At 53.6% G+C, this 22,789-nt stretch overlaps 1 protein-coding gene across 4 annotated transcripts in view; it reads right to left on the minus strand.

Annotated features, from left to right (window-relative positions):
* Nucleotides 1-21,863: 21,863 nt before the first annotated feature.
* Nucleotides 21,864-22,789, minus strand: part of TTLL1 (tubulin tyrosine ligase like 1) — a 28,373-nt gene continuing 27,447 nt past the window's right edge. For all 4 annotated transcript variants that reach the window (XM_040637665.1, XM_040637663.1, XM_040637664.1 and 1 more), the window contains one exon: nt 21,864-22,146. In XM_040637665.1, coding sequence (XP_040493599.1) covers nt 22,017-22,146 — 130 coding nt within the window. In that variant the 3' untranslated portion in view covers nt 21,864-22,016. The remainder of the gene's footprint in view (nt 22,147-22,789) is intronic.

The raw sequence follows: 22,789 nt of genomic DNA on the forward strand, positions 1-22,789 counted from the left end.
CCTTTCTGACCTCCTAGCCTCAGAGGTCACTTCCTAGCCACGTGACCCAGGCGGCGCTCCAGCATCTACACATTGGCTCCTTTCTTGTCTCTCTTTCCTTCTTAGTGTTACAGGATTTTTGTCCCCTTAGTGCCTGTGGTTCTTGGTCACGCCGCTTTGAAGAATGAAGAGGTAGACCAAAGAATGGTGGGCAGCAAAGCAAAGTTTATTGAGTGATAGTAGAAAGCTCCTGGAGTGGGAGGAGGGCCTGAGAGGGTTGCCCCCAGAGTTTCTAAGTTTAGGGATTTTATGTGCTCTTTTGCGGAACTATCTTAAGCAATCAGGGTATGCTGAGTCATGCCAATCAGGGCTTCGGTCACATATCTGTCCACCTATTAGGTTAATGTCTATGCACTGATGGTCTTTTTTGGCTGACATCTGGGGCTTAGGTCTTAACTGCCCCTTCCTGTAATATTGACAAATGCTTTGTGGTTCATTGTCTTATTTTAGGATGTTTTGAAGAAGTCAGTTCTGCAAGGGCTGCAAAGCAGAATGTTAGTGTGGTCCTGTCTAAGCTACAGACAGGATGTTAGTGCTGTTATATTTTAACTGTCCTGACTACATATTTTCTTGCTGGGGACCCTGACCCTGACTACCTAACTTTCCAATTAACTCCTAACATTAGAGCAAAACCAAAATTCCTCTCATTTTCCTGCACCTAGAAATTTGACACTGTTGCTGAACCTTTTGAATCTTGCCTTCCATCCCAACAGCTTATCAGGGTATTTTTCCAAAGAGAATTCCCTTTTGCCAGCTATGACCATCCCAACTTTGATCCCCGCAAACATTTCACAATATTGTGTCCAGCCTCCTTCTTCAATCATATTCAAACTGTCCTGGAGCCCAAACCTACCTCTTTCCCTTCCCCCACTGAGGGGCCTTGGGCAAGTCATTGCAGCAACCTGCACCTCTGTGTCCTGGTCTGTGACATGGGGGTGATCACAGAGCCCATCTCATAGAGTTGTGTTCAGGGGTAAGTGGGGCAAAAAAAGTGAAAGTGTGGAGAACAACTCTGGGCATGCATATATGAGTGCTCAGTATCTGAGCGGTTAATGTGTGGTCATGCTTTGTCAACTGCCATTTTGTGCTCTCCTCCCCACAAAATGTGCCCATTACCTGGGTCTGGGACCAAGGCTGACTCAGCCAGTCCTTTATTAGCCATTTCCCACTAAGCAGTCTGGATAAACACTCCTCCCAAGTCAACACATATTTTCATTGAGATCAAAATATTCTCCAAAAAAAACCAAACAAACAACAACAACAACAACAAAACCACAAAAAACAAAAACAAAACCTCCCAGATATAGTTGTATTGCTGGTAAAATAGTCTTTCTTACACAGTGATACACGTTCCTTGTTCAAGAAAAAATATCAGGGGCACCTGGGTGGCACAGCAGTTAAGCGTCTGCCTTCGGCTCAGGGCGTGATCCCGGTGTTATGGGATCGAGCCCCACATCAGGCTCCTCCGCTATGAGCCTGCTTCTTCCTCTCCCACTCCCCCTGCTTGTGTTCCCTCTCTCGCTGGCTGTCTCTATCTCTGTTGAATAAATAAAATCTTTAAAAAAAAAATCAAAATCTGTGGGACACTTGGGTGGCTCAGTTAGTTAAGCATCTGCTTTTGGCTCAGGTCATGATCCCAGGCTCCTGGGATCGAGTCCCAAGTTGGGCTCCTTGCTCAGCGGGGAGCCTGCTTCTCCCTCTCTCTCTCTCATTTGTCAAGAGAGAGAGCACTAGCAGGGGGAGCTGCAGGCAGAGGGAGAAGGAGAAGCAGGCTCCCCACTGAACAGGGAGCCCTTTGTGGGACTCGATCCCAGGACCCTGGGATCATGACCTGAGCTGAAGGCAAACACTTAACCAACTGAACCATCCAGGCACCCAATAAATCTTTAAAAAATAAATAAATAAAATAAAAATCTGCTACAGACATTCACTCTATAAATAATTCCAGTGTGTAGAATGTGCAGGGAAGGGCAGGGGGGAAGTTGGCAGTTCAGGGAGGGATGGACCTGGGTCCTGCTTCTGCTCCTGAGAAGACCCAGCAAAGACACAGATTCTAGAAGAGACCTCCCCATCAAGGGATAGCAGTGATCCTCAAGAACCAGAAACCCTCCAGTGGGAATGAACCCTCCATTCATTCCAAAGTGAATGGAAATGAGAGCAAAGGCCCAGAGGCAAGAAATCCTGCTCTCCAGGAAGAGAGGAGGGTTCTACTTGGTCAGAGCCTTGCAAGCCAGAGGGGAAATAAGGTGGGGAAAGCAGCTGAGCTGCGAATAGCTATGGGTGCCGGCAAGTTACTTTGCCATTCCAGGTCTCCGTTTTCCCAACTATAAAACGGGGACAATCATAGAATCAAGGGCTTAGGGGAATCTCAGGGATTCGTGAGCTGTTACCTGCTCGGAGGACGGATCCTGGCACGGTCGGCAGTTGTTGAGTGTGTCCAAGGACCCCCCGCCACACACACACAAACACACATACACACACACACATTTTGTAAGAGTGCCTCAGGATAGATTCAAGTTTTAAAAATGTTTAACTGTGATCAAATAAACCAAATGCAAGAACACGTATTCTGCATCAACCATCAACATTTTAGAGACAGCAAAGCGTTAACTCTTGCGACTGGAGGAACACATTTTTGGATATACCTCAGAATGAAGCTCTTCCCTGCCAAGTTGTAGAAAGATCTGGATTCCTTGCAAATGTGTCATTGCTTAGGAGACAATTATCCCGGCCTTCCTTGCTTCACTTTGTTTCATTCCATTCTGGCCTGTGCACACCTGCTCACGTGACATTGTACCGTCAAGCCCACAGCTGTACTTCGAGGGCCACATTCAACTCAACGTTGCTGGGTAGGACACTCAGGCCTGGGACCAGCTCCCACCCAAAGCCAGCAGGATGTGGTCACATCAACGACGTTGGACAGCATTTCCCACCATGGGCATCTCCAAGACAGCCTGCATCAGGAGCACCCCATTTTCCACAAGGTCCTCAACTGGTTCTTATGCCTCATTCGGTTTGAAAGCACCATTCCTAAAGGATTCTTCATACTTTTGCTAAGTGCAGAGGCTCCTGGTGGGGGGTCAGTGTTACAGTGTTGCCATTTGTACCAAAGTAGAACAAGTGGCAACAAGGAAACCAATACATGAAAGTGAATGTTTTGAAACTTTGAAGGAAGGACTTAACGCCCAGACTTTAAATGATACATTGTGTAAAGTATTTCCTACCCTCTGATGAACGTATGGACTCACTCCCACACTCCCTCTTTGAGTTCCTGCCATTCAGGAGAATGAGAAGGTCCTGGATGCCAACAGTGATTCCATTCTGAATCCAGGTATCATCTTGCCCTTAGCGGGCTACTGGATTAGCTAAATTGAAGGGCATCCCGCAATTGTAGAACAAAATCTTGGTTTATTTTGTTTTACAATGTTACCATATGCTACTTCTGTGATTCCAGATTTCCTTGATACAAAATAAAATTGCATACCAAAGCTAATTTTTTTAAAACATTACAGTGGTCTCAAAATGTGCATTCATTAAAAAAAAAAAGTGACTTTGCCCTTATTGATTCCCTTTATAACAGAGGAATGTTATAAACTTGAACTTATAAAAGAAGTTGTATGCCATAATTACATTATAAAATAAATGTACACCCATCAAACGCTGCTATTGATCACATGTAAGATTTCATGGAGAGTGCCACAGATAAAGCACAAAGAACTTGAAGACAGTGGGGAGCCATCAAGGGCTGCTCCTGGCCCCCAGACCAGCTGTTGCCAAAGGACCTGCGTCTGTGTGTCTGAGCCTGACATGTTCAGTCACCATCTGTGAAATACTGGACGGGGTGGGGTGGGGGGACTGCCTCAGGGGCAGCCACACCTCACCTGGGGTGGGTGGGCCACTTCCTGGTGGAATGATGCCATATATGGCCCATAATGCCACCATCATGACAGCAGTACAAGAAGCAGGTGGTAGAGGTCAGGCTCCCATGGACACCACCGTTCTGGTTAATATTTACCCAGGTCCCCGTCACTTCTTGGTGTCAGAAGAAAGGAGGAGGAGAGGCTTAAGGGACATGGGCTGTTTAATCTTTTGCTAAAAAGATTCTTTTCCCCCAGCAATTAGGAAAGCCTAGGACTCAGTCACAGGCTCAGAGGTTCCTCATTCTTTTCATTTTATTTTGCTTTGCTTTTGTTTGAAGAGACTTCATTTTTTTTTTTTTTTTAGCGTTTGGGCAAGTCACCTCACTTCTCAGCCTCAATGTCCCCATCTGGTCAGGGGAGCGATGGCTCACCCCCCCCTAACAGGATGGCCATTGAGGAATTAAATGTAGTAATAGGGGCGCCTGCGTGGCGCAGTCATTAAGCGTCTGCCTTCAGCTCAGGGCGTGATCCCGGCGTTCTGGGATCGAGCCCCACATCAGGCTCCTTTGCTAGGAGCCTGCTTCTTCCTCTCCCACTCCCCCTGGTTGTGTTCCCTCTCTCGCTGGCTGTCTCTCTGTGTCAAATAAATAAATAAAATCTTTAAAAAAATAAAAATAAAAAAAATAAATGCAGTAATAGATGAAAAATCCTTCCCACGTTGCCCAGCACACAGTAGGCACCAGTTCAACGGATGCTGGTATTGGCTCATGCCATTGTGCACCTGCTTGCCATAGTCGCCTCCTGGTTTGTGAAGGGGAAAGTGGAGCAGGTGAGGAGCCTGGCAGGCCCCAACAGGCATGCGTGCTCCTTCTCCCTCTCCCTCACTCCCTGGCCCAAGAGCAGCAGAGCCAAAGGGCACTGCTCCGGAGAGTAGACATTGTCCAGGGGAGGTGGCCTCGCTCTCAGGTTATCACCCACAGAGGAATGCGGGCACCTTCTCACTCTCACAGGCCGCCCCACCCTGCTGCCTGCATTCCCACTCCCACGGCCCTCTGCTCCTCCCAGGCTTCATTCCTGCCTCCGCCTCATCTCCCTGTCCACCCTTCTCCCTCCCTGGGACTGTCCAACCCAGTCTGAGAACAACCCAACAGAACTCACTCTCTAATCTAAACAGCCCCACTGGGGTTGGAAAGGCGGGGGAGGCCAAGACCCTCCAAATCAAGTTCAAGCAATTCTTCCACCTGGTGGACCACCCATGCCAGCCACGTTCTCTTCTCTCTGGGATTGGGCAGCAGTTGAGAGATCCAAGCCAGAGGCTACCAGGGTGAGTATGAATGGTTATGAATCGACTGCACCAGGGCTGTGAAGGCCATGTGGCAAAGCCTCAGGAGTGTGTGTGACTAAGGAATATTCCTTTCCTTTTCCAGGTGCATGAATGATGGGCGATAGATCAGAATAAGCGGCCAGCAGATTAACAGGCATGGGCGTGATGAGTTCACATTAGCAGTATGGGGCAGGCAGTGGGGCAGGGAAGAGATTGGCAGGAAGAGGCTGGGGAAAGCATTTGGGACCAGAGAGTATTAAAGCCAGGAGACCCCAAAGGACGACCAGGTGAGACCTACCCTCCTTCTAAGGTGAGAAAGCAGAGGCCCAGGGAAATCAGGTGAGTTGCCCAGGTTTTCCAGTCATCAGCGCCAGGGGTCCTTCTCAAACTTGGGGCTCCTGGTTCCTTCTCCAACATTCTTTCCCCACGCCAACACTATTTCTCCCTTTAACACAGAAGACACATAATACCAAGGACCAAGCGAGGCATGAATGAAAAGTACACATTCCCCACTTTTGAGCATCTCCTGCCGGGTGGGGGACCAGAGGAGGCAGGCTATGAGCAAGGCTCCAGAGGGGTCCAAGGAAATATCTGGGGGTCCTGGGCAGCTCCTGAGAAAAGTAGAGTTTGAGCAGATCCTTGAAGATGATAAGCAGGCCTTGAGAGGACACGTTTCAGGGGCAGGTAATGCGGGCAGTGGGAGTGAGGGGCTGTTGGCCTGAGGTCGAGTGCAGGCAGATTCCTAAACTCTGTGGGCAAACAACCTTCCTTACAATTTAAGACCAAGGTCAGGGGCAGCTGGCCAGGGCTGTGTCTAGCACCGTGCCGAGCGCACTCTCCCGGTAGCCATGTTCTGGGCATCTGGGGCCTGGCCGCTCCTGGGAGGAGCTCCTGGCCGAGGCCCCCTCCACCGTCCCTCCCGCAGGCTCCGAACACGCCCTTCCTGTTGTGACAACTCTGTTCTCTGTGCAACTGGTTCCAGCCTGTGGCCGGGGTTTCAGATTCCGGCACGTGCGCTCATTGAGGCTGACCAGAGTATCACGTGGGCACCAGGGAGAGCCTGTCCGCCCGCCTGCCAAGCCAGCCTGTGTGTCCACAGTGGCACCCAGAGCCAGGCCCTCCCCAGGACCAGGTCTTGGGAGAGAACCACCACTCCCTCATTCATGGGTGGGTCAGCCTACAATGAGCATCTACGGGGGCAGATCTTGGCCTGGGCACCCAGGGAGGGTCCCAGGGCTTTGGGTGGCCCTGGATTCTCCCAGCCCCCAATGATAATCACGGCTGCCACCCAAATGACCCCTCTCCATGGTGACAGGCCCCATGAGGGTGCTTTCTATATAGCAACTCGCAACAATCCCACTTTGCACTTGGGGAAATGGAGGTTCGAGAGGTAAAGTGACTTGTCCAAGGTCACGCAGCTCTTGTGTGGCGCCCAAATCGTGCGGTTCCCACTCCCCCAGACCATGTGAAGTCTCCCAGAAGAGAGGGCACAGGGAGAGCAGGGGCTGTGTCTCTGGTCTGGGGGCCTGCCTGAGCACTGGCCTTGGAGCCCTGCCAGACGTCTTGCTCTGCGGTGCTCTCTCCAACTTTCTTGCATTGGCTCCTGCTGACTATTCCTCACCGGCTGTTGGCTAACGTGCCTTCCCAGACAAATACCGCTCCTCCTTGGAGGCCCTCCACTGGATGCTTCCAGAAGACCTCCCCCATAGCCCTCTCCCTCTTTGGAAACCGCTTTCTGAGAACACAGAAGTCATATCCTGCAACTCTCCTACTCTTTTCATTTGTCAAATTGCAGGTTGGACATTTTTTTTAAAAGTCCATGGGCCTTCCCTTCCCAACCAGATCCAAGGAGCCTCTGTCTGACAGCAGGGAGCAGTCCATGAATAGATTTAATCCTCCCAACTGTGGGGTAGGAATTACCCTCCCCATTTACAGATGAGAAAAGTGAGGTTCAGAGAAGTGACAAACCTAGCTCGAGGAAGGGAGAGGCGATGCCAGGATCTGCAGCAGCCATTTCTGCTCAGCCTTTGTGAGTCTGAGAGCCCTGTTCCAATGGTGGGCCCAAGCCAGGCCTCTCAGGGCCCCACAGCCCCCTACCCTGGGCTCAGGCACTGTTTGCCGCCCAAACCCTTGACGTGCGGATGTGTGAACCTCTCGCCACAGCACCAAGCATGGTAGGAAACAGCCAAAGCCCCTGGAGCTCCTCCTGTGGCTCGGACCTTGGGGAGAAAAGAGAGGAACCACGCAGAGGGGACATACGCAGTCTCCAAAGGAGGAACATCTTCAGTGCCATCGAGAAAAAAAAGCGATTTCTTTTTTTTCACAAATAGACTTTTGTAGAGTTTTAGGTTTACAGAAAAACTGACCAGAGAGTACAGAGAGTTCCCACCTATCCACATTTCCCCTCCCGAGATGGCCCCACTATTTGCACCCACAATGGTGCAGCGCATTCGTTACAGTCGACGAACCAACGCTATCGCTCACGGAAATGCGGTTTGTGGTAGGCCGCACCCTGTCGTACCCTCAATGGATTTCGACCAACGCGTAAAGAATGAGTCCATCTTACCACGTCATACAGAATAGTCTCGCTGCCCTAAAAACCCTCTGTGCTCCGCCGGTTCCTCCCTCCCTCCTTCCCTCCAACCTCTGGCAACCACTGGTCTTTCCCTGTCTCCACAGTTCGGTCTTTTCCAGAAGGCCGTGGGGTGGAACCACGTAGTACGTAGTTGTGTCAGACTCGCTTCTTTCACTCGGCAATCTTCATTTACGTTTCCTCTATGTCTTTTTGTGATTTGAGAGCTCATTTCTTATTATCTGTGATAATATTCCATGGTCTGGGTGCCACACAGTGTATCCGCTCAGCCACTGAGGCCATCTTGGTAGCTTCCAAGTTTGGGCAGTTACGAGTAAAGCCTCTGTGAGCGTTCAGGCGCAGGTTTTTGTGTGGACCGGCATTGTCACCTTGCTTGGGTAAGGACCAGGGAGCGGCAACATATATGTTTTTTTCCAATGGGCAATCCTTTGGTATTTACAGACTCTTGCGTCCTAGAACTGTGAGATGAGAAAAAGCACCTGTGATCAATTTGGGTAAAAATATGTGTGGAGTTATATGAAACTGTTTGAGGCCATCGGAACCATATTCAAGCCGGGGTGGTGGGAAGGAAAGATGAGCCAGTGTGGGGGAGAGGGGTGAGCCTACCGTAAGTGTGGGACACCCGCGGACTTGCAGGGCGTGGTCGCCCAGGCCTGAAACGTCAAGGGCAGGCGGAGGAGGCGGCAGGTGCGCATCAGAAAACGGCTTGAGGCCTCAAGCACACGGTGTTTTAACTGGGCCTCAGGAAGGAGCAGCATTTCAGCAGGAAGAGGAGGGAGCAGAAGAGCAGGCCAGATTGCGGGCACAGACTGAGCTGTGGTCCTGGGGCAAGACGGTGTGGGGGCCGGGGACACGGATGGCTGGGAAGGGGGATCCTGGAGGTTCACCTGTATCTGCAGACGGGAAAGCCCCTTTAGGCCAAGTGACAGGCCAGGCCGTGTGCCGGCGGGGAGCTGAGGCTCCAAAGATCCTTTTGAGCTGAGGGGATTCCCTGGTGGCTGTTGGTTGAAATTTTCCATTTGTCCTCCTGTTTCCTTTCTTTCTCAAAGCCTTTCTGTTTGGGCTCCCTTGCCTCGAGACATGAGACACAGCACCCTCCTGGCCGGAAGTGAGTGTTGTGTCACCAGGACACACCCCTCAGCTTTTGTGGCTGTGACTCAGCCTTCACCGTGCCCAGCGCTCTGCCAGCCCCGAGTTCACCCTCCCTTGGCACCCATCCACATCCTGGCTCCACCAGCCAGGGTGCTCTTCCCCAAAGCCAGTGGGTGGCACCTGGAAACTGCCAGCCCAGGGGACAGACGGTGGGAATGGAGGAGGTGGGACCCCGCCACAAAGATGTGTGATCATGGCCCCTGAGGAGAGCAGGAGAGCAACCACCTGGCTGGTGGGGATGACTGTCACCCTCACATCACCACGCACCCTGAGCAAACAAGGAAGTGCATGCCGAGAGGCGAAGTTGCTGAGAGGGCATGGCAAGTGAGTAGGCAGGGATTCTCCCAAGGACTCGGATTCTAGAGCCAGGCTTTGAAGTCAGGTCTACTGAGCACCAGCTAAGTGCTGGACACTCTTGTGGACACGGTGGTGGGCTCTGGGGGTGCTGCGATGAATGAGATGAGCCCCCGCCCTCCCGGGGCAGGCCTGCGATGGGGGAGAGGAATAGTCCACAAATCAGCCAGCCAGCGGAAAATTTACTCTTGGGGTCTTGGAGTATGGCCCGTCCTCTCCCTGCTGACCAGCACCCAGACGGCACATGCACGCTGCTCGCCTTCCCCTCCCTGCCCTAAAATGACACTTGCCCCTTTTCCAGAAACACCAGGTCAAAATTCTAAGCCACCTCTGAACATTGGGACAGGGCAGCACGCACCTTCAGCTGAGGGGATTCCTAGAGGCTCAGAGGGAGAAAGGCCCCACAAGCCACCTGTTCCAGAATTCTCCATGTTGTATCCTGTCTACCACACTCTGGGGAGTGGTACACTCCCTGGGACAGGAGGCTCACTACCTCATAAGGTGGACCATTCCGGACTAGGCAGTGCTACCAGAAAGGCCCTCCCTAAGCCAATCCACCATCTACCTCCTCATTTCTTCTGCCCTCTGAGACACCCCCATGCCCTATCCCATCAACTATGACTCCTCTTCACCTGACAGCTCTTCAAATACTTCGTGTTACCCTTACATCTCCTCTTCTTAAGAGTACATTTCCTCAGATTTTAAACCATTCCTCAGACACGGCCTGGTCTTGCTCGGCTTGTCAGTGCCCCCAATGCCTACCGCTCTAACAATGCCCAAAAATGCTTCCCCAAGTGACCATCGAGGACACGCAGGACAGAATGTCACCCTGATCTCAAGTTCTGCCCCCTCTCAGCCTGGGGATGGATGGCAAAGGCCCGGGCAGGAGGAGCCACACAGGTGGGGGGTGACGACCGTCCCAAGTAAGCCGACACCTGAGTCTCCTCCGGCCAGTCATCCAATTGTCATTTATCCAGTGCCTGCTATTGCCAGGCCAGTGCCCACTGAAGGCTGGGGTGGCCCTTGCTGATGGCTTTGTGCAGGAGAAAGTAAAAAAGCAAGTAAACACCTGGTTAAGATAATTCCAGACAGTGAGCAGCGCTTTGAAGCAAACAGAAGACTCATCAGGAAAGGATGGTCAGGAAAGCTTCTCTAAGAGGAGAGGGCCAGGCTGCCCCAAACGGTGAGATGCAGCCAGCCCGCAATGAACAAGGGGAAGAGAATTCCAGGTAGAGGGGACTGCCAGTGCAAAGGCCCTGAGGCACTCAGAGGCCGCTGTGGCTCCAGCAAAATGAGCAGGCGCAGAAGGGAGAGGGTGGTGGGAGACGAGGCCAGAGAGGCGAGGAGCTCGAGTTTATTCTAAGTTCCAGGAGCAGTTCCTTTGGAGGGCATTAGGCCTCAGATATGATCTGACTTATGCTTTACATTTTAAGAGAAGGAGAGACCAGTGTAGACAAGAGCTGTCAGTAAAGGCTTCATGGAAGAGTCAATGGAACCTTCCACCACAGAATTAAAGGTAAGTCACCATCTCCTACCAGCAGTGACAAACGCATCCCTTTCATATGGTTTCTCTCGAGGAGAGCTACGCATGCTCCGTAAGCCCGGGAAAAGATGCTCCACGTCATGAGTCATCAGGGAAACGCAAATCAAAGCCACAGGGAGATGCCACTTCACAACCACCCAAGACGGCTGCCATTAAGAAGACAGACAGTCAGAGCTGGCGAGGAGGTGGGGAAAGGGGAACCACACACACCACCGGTGGGATTGCAAAACGGCACCAACCTGCATTGCCAAATAGTTTGGCGGCTTCTTAAAAAGTTATTTACCTGTGACCTGCAATTCTCCTCGCTGTCCACCCGTGAGAAAGGAAAACGTGGCTCCACGTAAAGACCGCGTGCGAATACGCAGAGCGGCGTCACTCACGATGGCTCAGGGGTGACCACCACTCACACGTCCGCATTAGCGGCGTCGTGGGTCAACACACCGTGGCGTCTCCACCCGCGCGCTGTAGAGCGAAGGCACGAGGGGCCGGCACGTGCCGTAACCTCAGAAACATGATGCCAAGTGAAAGGAGGCAGATGTGAAAACACACACAGGGTAGGATCTACACGAAACGTCCAGAAACGACCAATCTGTAGACACAGAAAGTAGGTGCGCGGTGGTCAGCGGCTGGGGGTGGGAATGGGGAGTCATGGCCAACAGGTGCGAGGGATCTGGGTGGGGGACGGAGATGTTCTAAGAAAAACTGGCCTGTGGGGGCGCCTGGGTGGCACAGCGGTTAAGCGTCTGCCTTCGGCTCAGGGCGTGATCCCGGCGTTATGGGATCGAGCCCCACATCAGGCTCCTCCGCTATGAGCCTGCTTCTTCCTCTCCCACTCCCCCTGCTTGTGTTCCCTCTCTCGCTGGCTGTCTCTCTCTGTCGAATGAATAAATAAAATCTTTAAAAAAAAAAAAGAAAGAAAGAAAAAGAAAAACTGGCCTGTGGCGACGGTTGCACAACTCTGTACGTTTGCTAAAATCACTGAGTTGTACGCTTGAAATGAGTGTTGATGGTACGCACGTTACACCGCAGTACGACTGCTCGATGCAGCGCCTTCTCCGCCAGCACTGGCTGGATTTGATGCTCCCTGATGGCAGGGACGGGCCCATCGTTCTTAGTAGTGTCCCAGCCCCTAGAGCGGCTAGGCGCACAGGCAGCGTCCAGTAAGTCTGGTGCGATGAATGAACGAAGCCACTGAAACAATAACCTTTAGTTGGGCGTGCAGCCCCGCGGACGCTCCCACTCTCTTCTCTCCCTCATCTCCCTAGTTGAAAAACTTCGTCTACACGGCTGATCCACTTCCTCGTGGGTCTCCCTGCCATGCTGTGACCCTGCACTCCCAGGTTGTGAAGTCCCAGGGCACCCCCAGGTCTCAGCTCCGTGACCCCACGAGCGCTCACCCCTGGCCTCCGTGAGATGCTGCACCCTGCCTGTTCCTGTGGGCTAGCCTGGGACGGCTGACCTCTGCCTTCAGGCCACCTGCTGGGGTAGACTTCCCCTCTCTCTACTGATGGCCCTCAGTTCTGTGTCACAGTCCAGCCTCAGCCCCTCAACTGCTAATAGGACAGCCCATGGGTGTGTCCCTAGGACTCCTCACGTTCGACGTCTCTAAGCCTGAAGGTCCTCCTTCCTCTGAGCCCTGCTCCCCTGCAGAGCCCCTGCCATGAAAGAACCTTCCAGAAACGTGGGCATCCTCCCTGACACCTCTCTCCCACTTCCTTACTCATCCCCCGCACCAAGTCCTGTCGACCCTACTTCTAAACATCTCTGCTCTCTCCAGGCTACCACCGACCATTGTCTAGGTGACAATTCTCCCATCTGTTCTCCTAGCTGTAACCAGAGTGACCTTCTTACGGTTTAGGCCGCTATTGGTTGTAGGCACCGGGAGCCACGCTTAGATAGCTCAGGCTAACAGCACAGAGAGGAAGGAGACTGCAGGTGTTTCGTGCAAAGGAAGGAAGAATTGAACAGTCGGTACTAGGGAAAGAAAGTAACCGGGCAGCCCCCAGACCTCGGCCTTTGAAGCTCAATGGTCTTTCTCTCGAGGGGCCTCCACCTCAGCAACTCAGCCTCGAAGTCTCTCTGCTCGGTTTCAACGGGGCCAGCTTGGGTGAGGGGCCCACTTGGAGCCTCAGAGCTCTTTCCAGACCCCAGAGAAATCACCCAGGCCTAGCGGCCAGCCCTCCCAAAGCCCGGTGCGGCTCACAGGGCTCCCCTAATCCTGGGCACTGGTCCAGACACAACCCGGAGGGCTGGCTTCTCGCACACGCAGCTCCCCCAGGCCCTTTGCGGCACCTCCCTGAGCAGCTTCAGGGCCCGCCCTCTGGGTCACAGCACTTCTCGCCAGCCCCAGCGCCCAGCACGGATCAAGCAGCAGCTGCCCCTCCAATGTAGGGATGGCTCGGTGGAAAAGCGGGAAACTCCGCTCGCGGGGGAGACGTTTGTGTCTCGGACACCCGTGGATGAACAAGAGTTTGCCTCTAAGTCAGCTTTCCTATGGATTTACTTTCATTCTCATTCTTTTTTTTTTTAATGATTTTTTATTATATTATGTTAGTCACCATACAGTACATCCCCGGTTTCCGATGTAAGGTTCATTCTCATTCTTAAAGCTCTGATTTTTTTTAAAAAAAGATTTATTTATTTGACAGAGCACAAGCAAGGAGAGCGGCAGGCAGAGGGAGAGGGAGAAGCAGGCTTCCCACTGAGCAAGGAGCCCAATGTGGGACTGATCCCAGGACCCTGGGATCATGACCTGAGCCCAAGGCAGACACTTCGCCGACTGAGCCACCCAGGCGCCCCCTGAAAGCTCTGATTTTGTTTTAACTAGTCCAGGACTCAGAAAGCAGTGACCTTCTCACTATTGCCTGCACAGAACTGTGACACGGAAGCAGTGTTACCTCCTGGCCATGCATACCAGGACCTCACTGAACATCTCCTGGAAAGTACAGTTGACTCTGAACAATGCAGGGGTTTGGGGGTGCAGACAACCCCCCTCCTACCATGCAGTTGAAAATTCATCTATAACTGGACCCACTCAGTTTGAACCCGCATTGTTCAAGGGTCAATTGTACTTGAGTTAACTTGATTTTGTAATGTTTCTTAACGCTTACTTTCAAGGCTCAGACCCCTTTCACACATACGCCCCCTGCTGGGCAACTGAGAATTGCTCCAGGCTCTGATGCTCTCCGTCCCAGGTGAGCAGAAGCCACTCCCTCCACACCCCCCACCCTCCCACCTGCCCACCGTCAGTGCCCAGCCTGCGTTCACGTCCTCAGCTCTTCACTGCTGTGCTTCCTTCCAGCCTCTTCTCACCTCAATCATCCTTCGAACCACCCCCCAGACACACATTTCAACACTAATCTTGTCGCTCCTCAAAAACATTCAATGGCTCCCTAGTGCCTATGGAACTGATCCAAATTCTTTAGCCTGGCATCCAACATTCTTCATAATATGGCCCCGAACCATCTTTCTGAAATTACCCCTCACTACTCCCCTGCTTTCCATGCAGTTTCCACTCATTCTTTAAGATACAGCTCAAGCTGCTCCTCCTCCAGGAAGCCATCCCAGATCACCATTATTGGAGCATGTGCTCCCCACGCCACTTCTCTAGCACTGAGCCTATGCTGTCTTTTTCATTGCTCACATGCCTTGTCTTTACAAGAACCAGCCTGTGAATTCCTTGAGGGCAGCCACCGATTCTTAAAACAAAAGATGTAGCAAACATGTTAACTACTAGTGATTTGGCAATTTCACAGCTATTCCCTTCCCTTCCTCCTGATGGCCACATGAGGTAGGCGGGCACAGGTTATGAGCTCCACCCCGCAGACAAGGAAACCAAGCTCAGAGAAGCTAAGCGACTTCCTCACAGTCACACAGCGAGCAAGCAGAAGGGCCTGGAGAGAGCTGGTTCTTCTGCTGCCGGATGCTGTCCTTGTTCCGTTACCCCCTGCAGTCTCCCTATGAGCTTCCCACATCCCACCCTTACCTATGGAGAGTGACAGCATTTGTCAGTGATAATCTTTCGTTTCAGTCCCTGGATACTGTCCCGCTGCCATAGTGACCTGGTGTTCCTTTGTCAAAACAGCCTCCAGAGCAGACGGCACCCTGGGCTGGAAAGAGCTGGAAGTCACATTTGCCAGGTCCCAGTGGAGCCCCTGCCCTTCACCAACTGTGTGACCTTGGGAAGCTCCCCCACCCGCAGTGAGGGACTGGGCAGCGTCCTGTGACTCTCCGATTAGGGGCTGGGATATTTTTTATTATTTTTTTTTAAATAGGCCTTATGGCTTTGTGAGGAAACCAGCTGTGAGCTAAGTAACTACTCGGCTGCGTTCCCCCACAGTAAGGGGGGGCGTGGAGTTCCTGCGCAGAGGAGCCCGAGGCCAGCGAGCCCCTCGCCTGTTGTTCCCTCACCACTCACCACCTGCAGCACCGGCTGAGAGAAAAATGGGTTTACCTGCTCTCCAAGATTAAACAGGGCCTCTGCCGACCTTGGGGAAGAAGTCAAACACTTAGCCACATCGGAATGAATGAAATCCGCCATAATGAAAGCCTTATGCATTCTCTATAGTCTCGTGTTCTCCCCACCAAGACTGGAGGGGTGATCGCCCGGGGCCTAGAGGGAGAGCCCCCACGGCAGCGGGGGGCGCTCAGTAAGAGGGTTAGAAAGGACTTACAGGGTATTGGGCGAGTGTTAAGGGGTACGGGGATCCTGAGGAGGAAGGGCTCTGCTCCAGACTGGACACTGTCAGGAAGGGGCATCTCAATAACCCTCGTCCAGGGGCGCCTGGCTGGCTCAGGCAGTACAGCATGCGACTCTTGATCTTGGGGTCGTGAGTTCAGGCCCCCACACTGGGCATAGAGCTTACTTAAAATAATAGTAATAACCCCTAGTCCACAGGGCCTAAAGCCAGCTAGAGCTGGGACTGAGGAAGCCAGGCCGGGGAGATTTGGTCATTCCGTGGCCTGAACGACATTCACGCTGTCATCTGTGCTCAGTGATGACCGAGAGGTCTTGTCTTTCTCTCGATTATCAGTCCGAGTGGCCTTGTCTGGTGTTGATATTCTGTGCTCTCATTTAGGTTCCAGGTGAGGACACCAAGCTGTGAAGGCTGGGCCCACCCCTGGCTGCCAGGCCACTTTCTGCTCCTCGGGGACAGTGTCAGAGGACAGAAGTCCTCTGGTCTCTCCAGCTGGAACAGTTCCTGGTGCCCACATTTTAAGACGTCTTCTCACCACTGGCTATCTGTCTGTGGACCACCCAGGCCAGCAGGGTCTAAGGCCGGGACAGAACATGAATGAGGCAGCCACAGGGCTGTGCCTGTCCAGCTGGCTGTTCCAGCCAGAATGGGAATCAGGCCCAGGTGTGAGCTGAGGCGACCGGGGCCTGCCCAGAGTCCTCAGCCACAGCAGGAGAGACCACCAGCAGGAGACAGCCCCCACGGTTCCCTCTCCCCAGGAGGCATCCAGGTACCAGCACCTGACCCTTCAGGTGTGCTCTTGGGAGAAGCAGCTCTGGGGGAGGGGTGGGGAGATTGGCTGGAGGCAGTGGACAGGGGAATGAGCGGGGGCAGAGGTGACACTGGGGACCATACAGGAGACAAAAATCACGAAGACTCAGTTCCCGCCTGGAATGGAAGTGGGGGGGGAGCACTGAGAACGGCCCTGAATCACCCACCAGAGGCACAAAGACACCAGCGGCACTTGGACTTGTACGGGCCACAGGCGTCGTGGGGCCATTACTGCCACATAGGCCAGGAGCCTCCCCCCCCCCCGACCCGTAGCAATCACATTCACATGTAGTGATCACATTACCTTTTTGGTAATTACCAGAAAACTCTGGCTTCCTCCGAAGCGTCTAACTTGGCAGGACACTCAGGTGAGAGCTAAGCTGAGAACCTGGGCTGCTCAGGGCTGGGCCCAGGGCCACCAGGTGGGGAAGTGGACGCCTAGGAGAGAGGAGGCAGGACGCAAGACCCTTCTCCAAGGACACACTCCAGACGACACCCGCGCCGCGAGCCTTCATTGTGAGGCTAGGTGGGCTGCAGCGGCAAACCTGACAGAGAACGAGGTGTGTCACCGGTCCCCAAGTGGGCCAGGTCCCCGGACCTCTCTCTTCTCTTATCCCCCTATTGGTTTTCTAGGGCTGTTGTAACAAATTCCCACAAATCTGGTGGCCTGAAACAACAGAAACTTATTCTTTCACAATTCTGGGGGCCTGGGTTCTGAAATCAAGGTATAATCGGGGTAGGTTCCTGCTGAGGGAGGATTCTGGGGGACAGTCTGCTCTTGCCTCTCTTCCAGTTTCTGGTGGCCGCCGGCTTGCCCGGCGCTCCGTGGCTAGTGGCTGCATCACCCATCTCTGCCTCCGTCTTCACGTGGCCTTCTCTGTGTGTCTGTGTCCTCTCTCCCGATAAGAACACCAGTCACTAGACTTAAGGTCCACTCTAAACCTGAGAGGATTTCGTCTTGAGATCCTTAACTCATTACACCTACAAAGACCTGCCTCCAAATAAGGTCATATTCTGAGGTTCTGGGTCGGCATGAATTTTGGAGGGGCCCTATCCAGCCCACCGCAGCCACCGAAAAGTCTCGTCATTGATGTCCCTCGAGGCAGAGGTTCTAAAGAGGACATCCCCGCAGAAGCAGACCCCGGGACCAGATTCGAAGCCCCACGTGGCTCCCGGGGGCTACTCAGTGGGTGTCAGGTGCTCCAAGGAAACAGCGGCTGCCACCCCCAGGGCCACCATCCCGGCCAAGGCTCTGGCACCCCAATGCAGATGGCCACGAGGGCCCCACTGGCCCCTGCCACCATAGGTCTGTGGGGCACGCCTGGTCCCCTTGCCCAAGAGGCTGCTGGCAGTGGTGGTGAGTGAGGCCCGCTACGCCTCTGCTAGGGCTACACGGCCACCTGGGCCATCTGCCCGGCCACCTCTGAGGCCCCGTCCAAGCCACAGCTTCCTCACTCCTGAACCCTGGAAGGAGGCTTTGCTCAGGAGTTCGCTGTCTCTGAAGATCCACCCGAGGACCCGGAACGAGAACGTGGGCTCCGACTGGAGCGACCGGGCAGCATGTTCACAGGCGAAAAATCAAGGGAGCTGAACTTGAAAATGAAAAAAAAAAAAAAACTGTGGACAAATGGCAGGGAGGGGAAGCCTGTGGCTCCCTACAGGGGACTCGGAGGTCCCCCAGGTTCTACTTCCGCTCAAGGAGCACCAGCCACGGGGGCAGTGAGTAGGAGACGGACCACTTCGAATGCTCCCACGCACGAAAGTATGGAAATGCTATTTTTAACTTAAAAGTATATGAGATACAATATGGTTCAGGCCGGGATAAATCAGAAGACATAATACATCATCTTCCCAAATGAGAAACAGGAAACAAAATTGGCCGACGCTCCTGTTGTCCCACAAAGGATCCTGAAATGCCCACAGGGCACCCTGCTTGGGCACAACACCTGTTAAATGACACAGCGGCCGCCCTGTGGGTGCCCGGTCACCAAGCAGGTGCTGAGCAGAACCAGATGCTGGGCCCAAAGACAGGCTGGCCGGGGTCCCCGCAGCAGAACGTCGGCTGCCTCCCTGGCCCACAGGAGGCTGACAGCCTGATGCTGGGGAGACCAAGGGCCGGGTGGCTGGGAGGAAGCACCACCGCTGGCTGGCTCGGAGAGGCAGCGGGGCTGGAAACGGTACTCGGAGGAAGATGGATGGGCCGGGAATGGGGGGGAGTCAGGTGAGTTTGGGGCTGGTGTACAGAGCGTGTACGGAGGGTCTCCTGAATCCTCCCAAGGACAAGAGGCTTTGTCCATTGGGGAGGGCACTGAACCGCACATTGGGGATAAATGGCCACAAGTCAAAAAAACACCCTGCCGGCCTGTGGCTGAAGCCTGACTGGGTGGGAGGGGGCTCGGCAGGGGTCAGGGGGGAGGCCCGGGGAAGAAGGAGGCTGAGTGAGGAGGCTGTCACCAGTCTTAAGGACCGTGGGGTGGGGAGGGGAGACATTTAGAAAGACACTTTGGTTCCTGGCTTGAGCACCCACCAAGGAATACTGGGGGAGCAGCCCCTTTGGGAAGCAGGCAAATGACAGACGTGCTCTGGAAAAAATCAAACAAATCAAACGAAAAAAGAACCATTGTGAAAATGACCCTCAGACTTTGGGAACCCGCCCTTCCAGCCCCCAAAAGGGGAAAAAATAATGGGAGCTGATAAGAAAGCAGAAAGTGGCATCCTGGATGATTCCAAACTGCTGGACCCAGCTGATGAACGGCGTTTGTAATCCACGAATTTCCGTGGCCTGCTTCGGACATCGCACACTTCCCGCCTATGTGTGTTCTGGAAGTGTTCAGAGGAAACATCTGCCCCAGAACATGACATCACTAATGTAACAGTCAATATTTGACAGAAATCTATTTAGCAGACACTCGCTCTCCCCTAGCAACCCGCTCGTCGGCAAACTAACAACTTCACCCCTGACATGACAACATTGCCCTTCGTGCTCAGACTGAGGTCAACGTTCCCAGCCAGGGACTCCACCCTGCTCCCAGATACACGGAGAACAAAACGAAAACAACATGACTGAGAAGCTGGGTTGCAGGACGTAGTGAGTGGAAGAGCCGTGCTCAGGAGCCAGGGGTGGAGGCCATCTGCCACGTGGATTACGCCCCTTCCTGGGTCAGGCCACGCAGTCAGAGCCGTGGCGCGAGCGGGGCAGGCCGGACCCGGGGCTGCGGCCCTGGTGATTTCTGAAGCAGATATAATGAGTCCCCTTTTATACACCAGGAAGCCGAGGTCCAAAGATCCACTGGACAGCCTTGGGACAAACTAATAAATGGCGGAGCCAGGCCTCCAGCCCAGGTCTGACTCAAACTCAAAGCCACACCCGCCATCAACGTTAGACCTCGAATCAAGGGCTGCACAAAAGGTACACACAAATCAGGTCACAAAGTGGCCCGATCACAGGCTTAGAGTGAACGCTGCGGACAAACCCCCTCGAACTGCGACCATTTGGGTGCTGGCTGAGTGCCATTACCACTGTACCTCTCTCCCTTTCTATCCTACCGCGTAAAAGGTCCTTTTCCCCAACTGGCACTGACACGTCCTTAAACACGAGGGAGCACACAGACGCCCACGACAGGACACACAAACCTGACGTGGGTTCACACACGGGTACGAGAACGACTTCCGTCTGCTACGTCCTCGGCACACCCCCAAGAGCACGAAATCCTACCGCTAACGTCGTAACAGCAAACAGGTACGGGGAGGGGGGGTCTTCTTGTTTTTTGGTTTTTTGTTTCTTCAGGTGGGGAGTTTTTTGGGTTTGTTTTTTTTTTAAAGATTTTATTTACTTATTTGTCAGAGAGAGGGAGTGCATGAGCAAGCACAAGCGGGGGGAGCGGCAGGCAGAGGGAGAAGCAGGCTTCCCACTGAGCAGGGAGCCCGATGCGGGGCTCGATCCCAGGACCCCGGGATCATGACCTGAGCCAAAGGCAGACGCTTCACTGACTCAGGGTTTCCCGTACTTCTCTCCAGGTCACTCAGTGTCCAGGCCGGCTTCACGTCAGCCCACCACCCCAGGAGCTGGTCCCGGCCGCTGGCTGCCCACGACGCTTACCTCTGGTCTGCCGCAAACCCAGATGCTGACGTCAGAGGAGCCACACGGCGGGGACCGTCTGGGCTCATCTGACAGGCTCACCTACAAAACCGAAGTGACAGAACCTGGTCTCTGCTGACAGCACCGAGACAAAGGCCTCTGTCAGGATAAATTACTGACACACATTTCCAGTGGCCGGTCTTCCTCAGAATCATAGTCTAGTCAAAGGGAACGACACCAAAAGAGCTGTCAGGTTAAATACCTTGTTTTCTCACAGCAGCATGATTCTGTAAGATATTCAGGTTTCGTTCTTAAGTCAGCACAATATTCTTAAAACGTGAACACCTCGTAATAAACTAAATTACACGCTGCGACTGTGACTCTTTGCGGACAGCTAGTTTCATATATTCGTGAATCAGTTCTTCCAGCCCTGACGAAACCGAAATGGGACATTGTGATTTATAATAAAAAATACAGATTTGGTCTTCATCCCGTTCCTGTCATACAGGTTCCTAAAATCCCTGTCATTTCCTTTCCAGGAGCTACAGGGACAGCTTTTTGTTAGCATATTTAGTTTTGTTCCCGGTTCCTGAAATAGCTCCAGAGAGTAAAGGAGAAATGGGTGTCTTCTGTTATTCCTAATGAGCCCCTTTCAACCAAGCCAGTGGGTGCTAATGGCCGACCTGTGGCTGGGGGCTCGCATGGAGCCTGGCGGAGGGGGGGGGTGCTGCGAGGGGACCACCCAGGGATCAGAGGGTGGGTGCTTCCAGCCTTCCCCCCCAACCTCTGGGGAGGAGGTGGGGCTAAAGGTTGAATTGAATCAATCATCAATGGCCAACGATTTAATCAACCGATACCATGCAATGAAACCTTCATCAATCTCCTGGAATACGGAATTCAGAGAGATTCCAGGCTGGTCCACACATGGAGGGGCTGGGAGGGCGGCTCACCCAGAGTGGGCATGGAAGCTCCCCGCCCCTTGCCCTCTGCATCTCTTCCATCTGGCGGGCCTGAGTTGCATCCTTTATAAGAAATCGGTAATCAAGCAGGGAAACCGCTTTCCTGAGTTCCGTGAGCCACTCTAGCAAAGGAAGCAAGCCCTCGGAGGGGCTTGAGAAAGAGGTGGCGGGAGCCTCCAGCTTAGGGCAGGTAGGTCCGAAGTACGCAACACAGCCTGGATTGGCTTCTGAGGTTATGCGGGCACAGAGGGGCAGTCTCGCGGGGCTGGGCCCTCCACCTGTGGGATCAGACTCCCATCGCCAGGCAGATGATATTGAAACTGAGCTAAATCTAGAACACCCAGCACCAGCCAGGGGAGCGCACAATGGCTCGGCGTGGGGAAAATCCCCACACATCTGGTTCCAGAAGTATTGTGGGAGAGGAAAGGAGAAGCAGGGCATCTTTCCCTCATAAGAGACTCCTTAACCTTCCGAAGAAATGCCTTTATTTATTTACAGGGCTTAGGAAAGGCGAAAAAAAGCTCTAGAAAAAGGAAATTTCAAAATAGGCCCAGGTGCAGTGAGTATGTGGCAGGGTCCGGGCTGCAGTCTTTCACGCGTATGGCGGTCACTTCCAGGTTGTGAGGACGGTTCTCCCCGAGTCTCGGGATCGGCCCCCTTTGGGCCCCAGCGCCTGGCCCTGACGATTTCTCAGCTCTCGGTCAGCCCCGTCACCCTGCGCCAGCTCTTCATCATAGCTAGAAACAGAGGAACATCTTCAGGGTTCGGCGGCAGCGGCGGCAGCAGTGCCAAGGCCACTGAGCTACAGTGTGGCAAATCCCACGTCGCCCAAGGAAGCAGCTTCCCCCCCACCCCCCGCATGCCTCCAGCCTCGAGCCCACCAAACCCTGCCTGAGGCCACAGAGCATACGGGTACAGCCCTGTGAAATTACTTCTGTGAACTGTCCCCGGCTCCTGCAAGTTGACCCTTTATAAAGGCTACCAGATGGAAATCGCCAGTGACCCCGGAGGAAACATGAATGAGACCAGGGAGGTGAGGGAGAAAACGGACGTCTGGAAACACTTATACACAGCATCTGTGGGCAGGTATCACCCATTTCAGACAGGGAACGGGATGTGAATGACCCACCCGGGGGAGGGGACAGGATAAGGCGAGCGGTTCACCCCACAAGGAAGGCCAGATCCAGCCCCCACCAGCTGAGACCTACCCTGCCCCTCCCCCAACACTGATGCGCCCGCCTGTGCAGGACGGAGCGGGAAGCTCGGGCGCTGCTGCCCGATTCGGACATCTGGGTAGTGCCTGGCCTCTCTCGCCACGGTGAGCCCCTCTTGTGGGGTCCGTGAGGGTGGAGAAATGTCCCTGCACCACCTGCAGGGCCT

The sequence above is a fragment of the Ursus maritimus genome, unplaced genomic scaffold (assembly GCF_017311325.1).
Source record: "Ursus maritimus isolate PB19 unplaced genomic scaffold, ASM1731132v1 scaffold_21, whole genome shotgun sequence".
Lineage (NCBI taxonomy): Eukaryota > Metazoa > Chordata > Mammalia > Carnivora > Ursidae > Ursus > Ursus maritimus.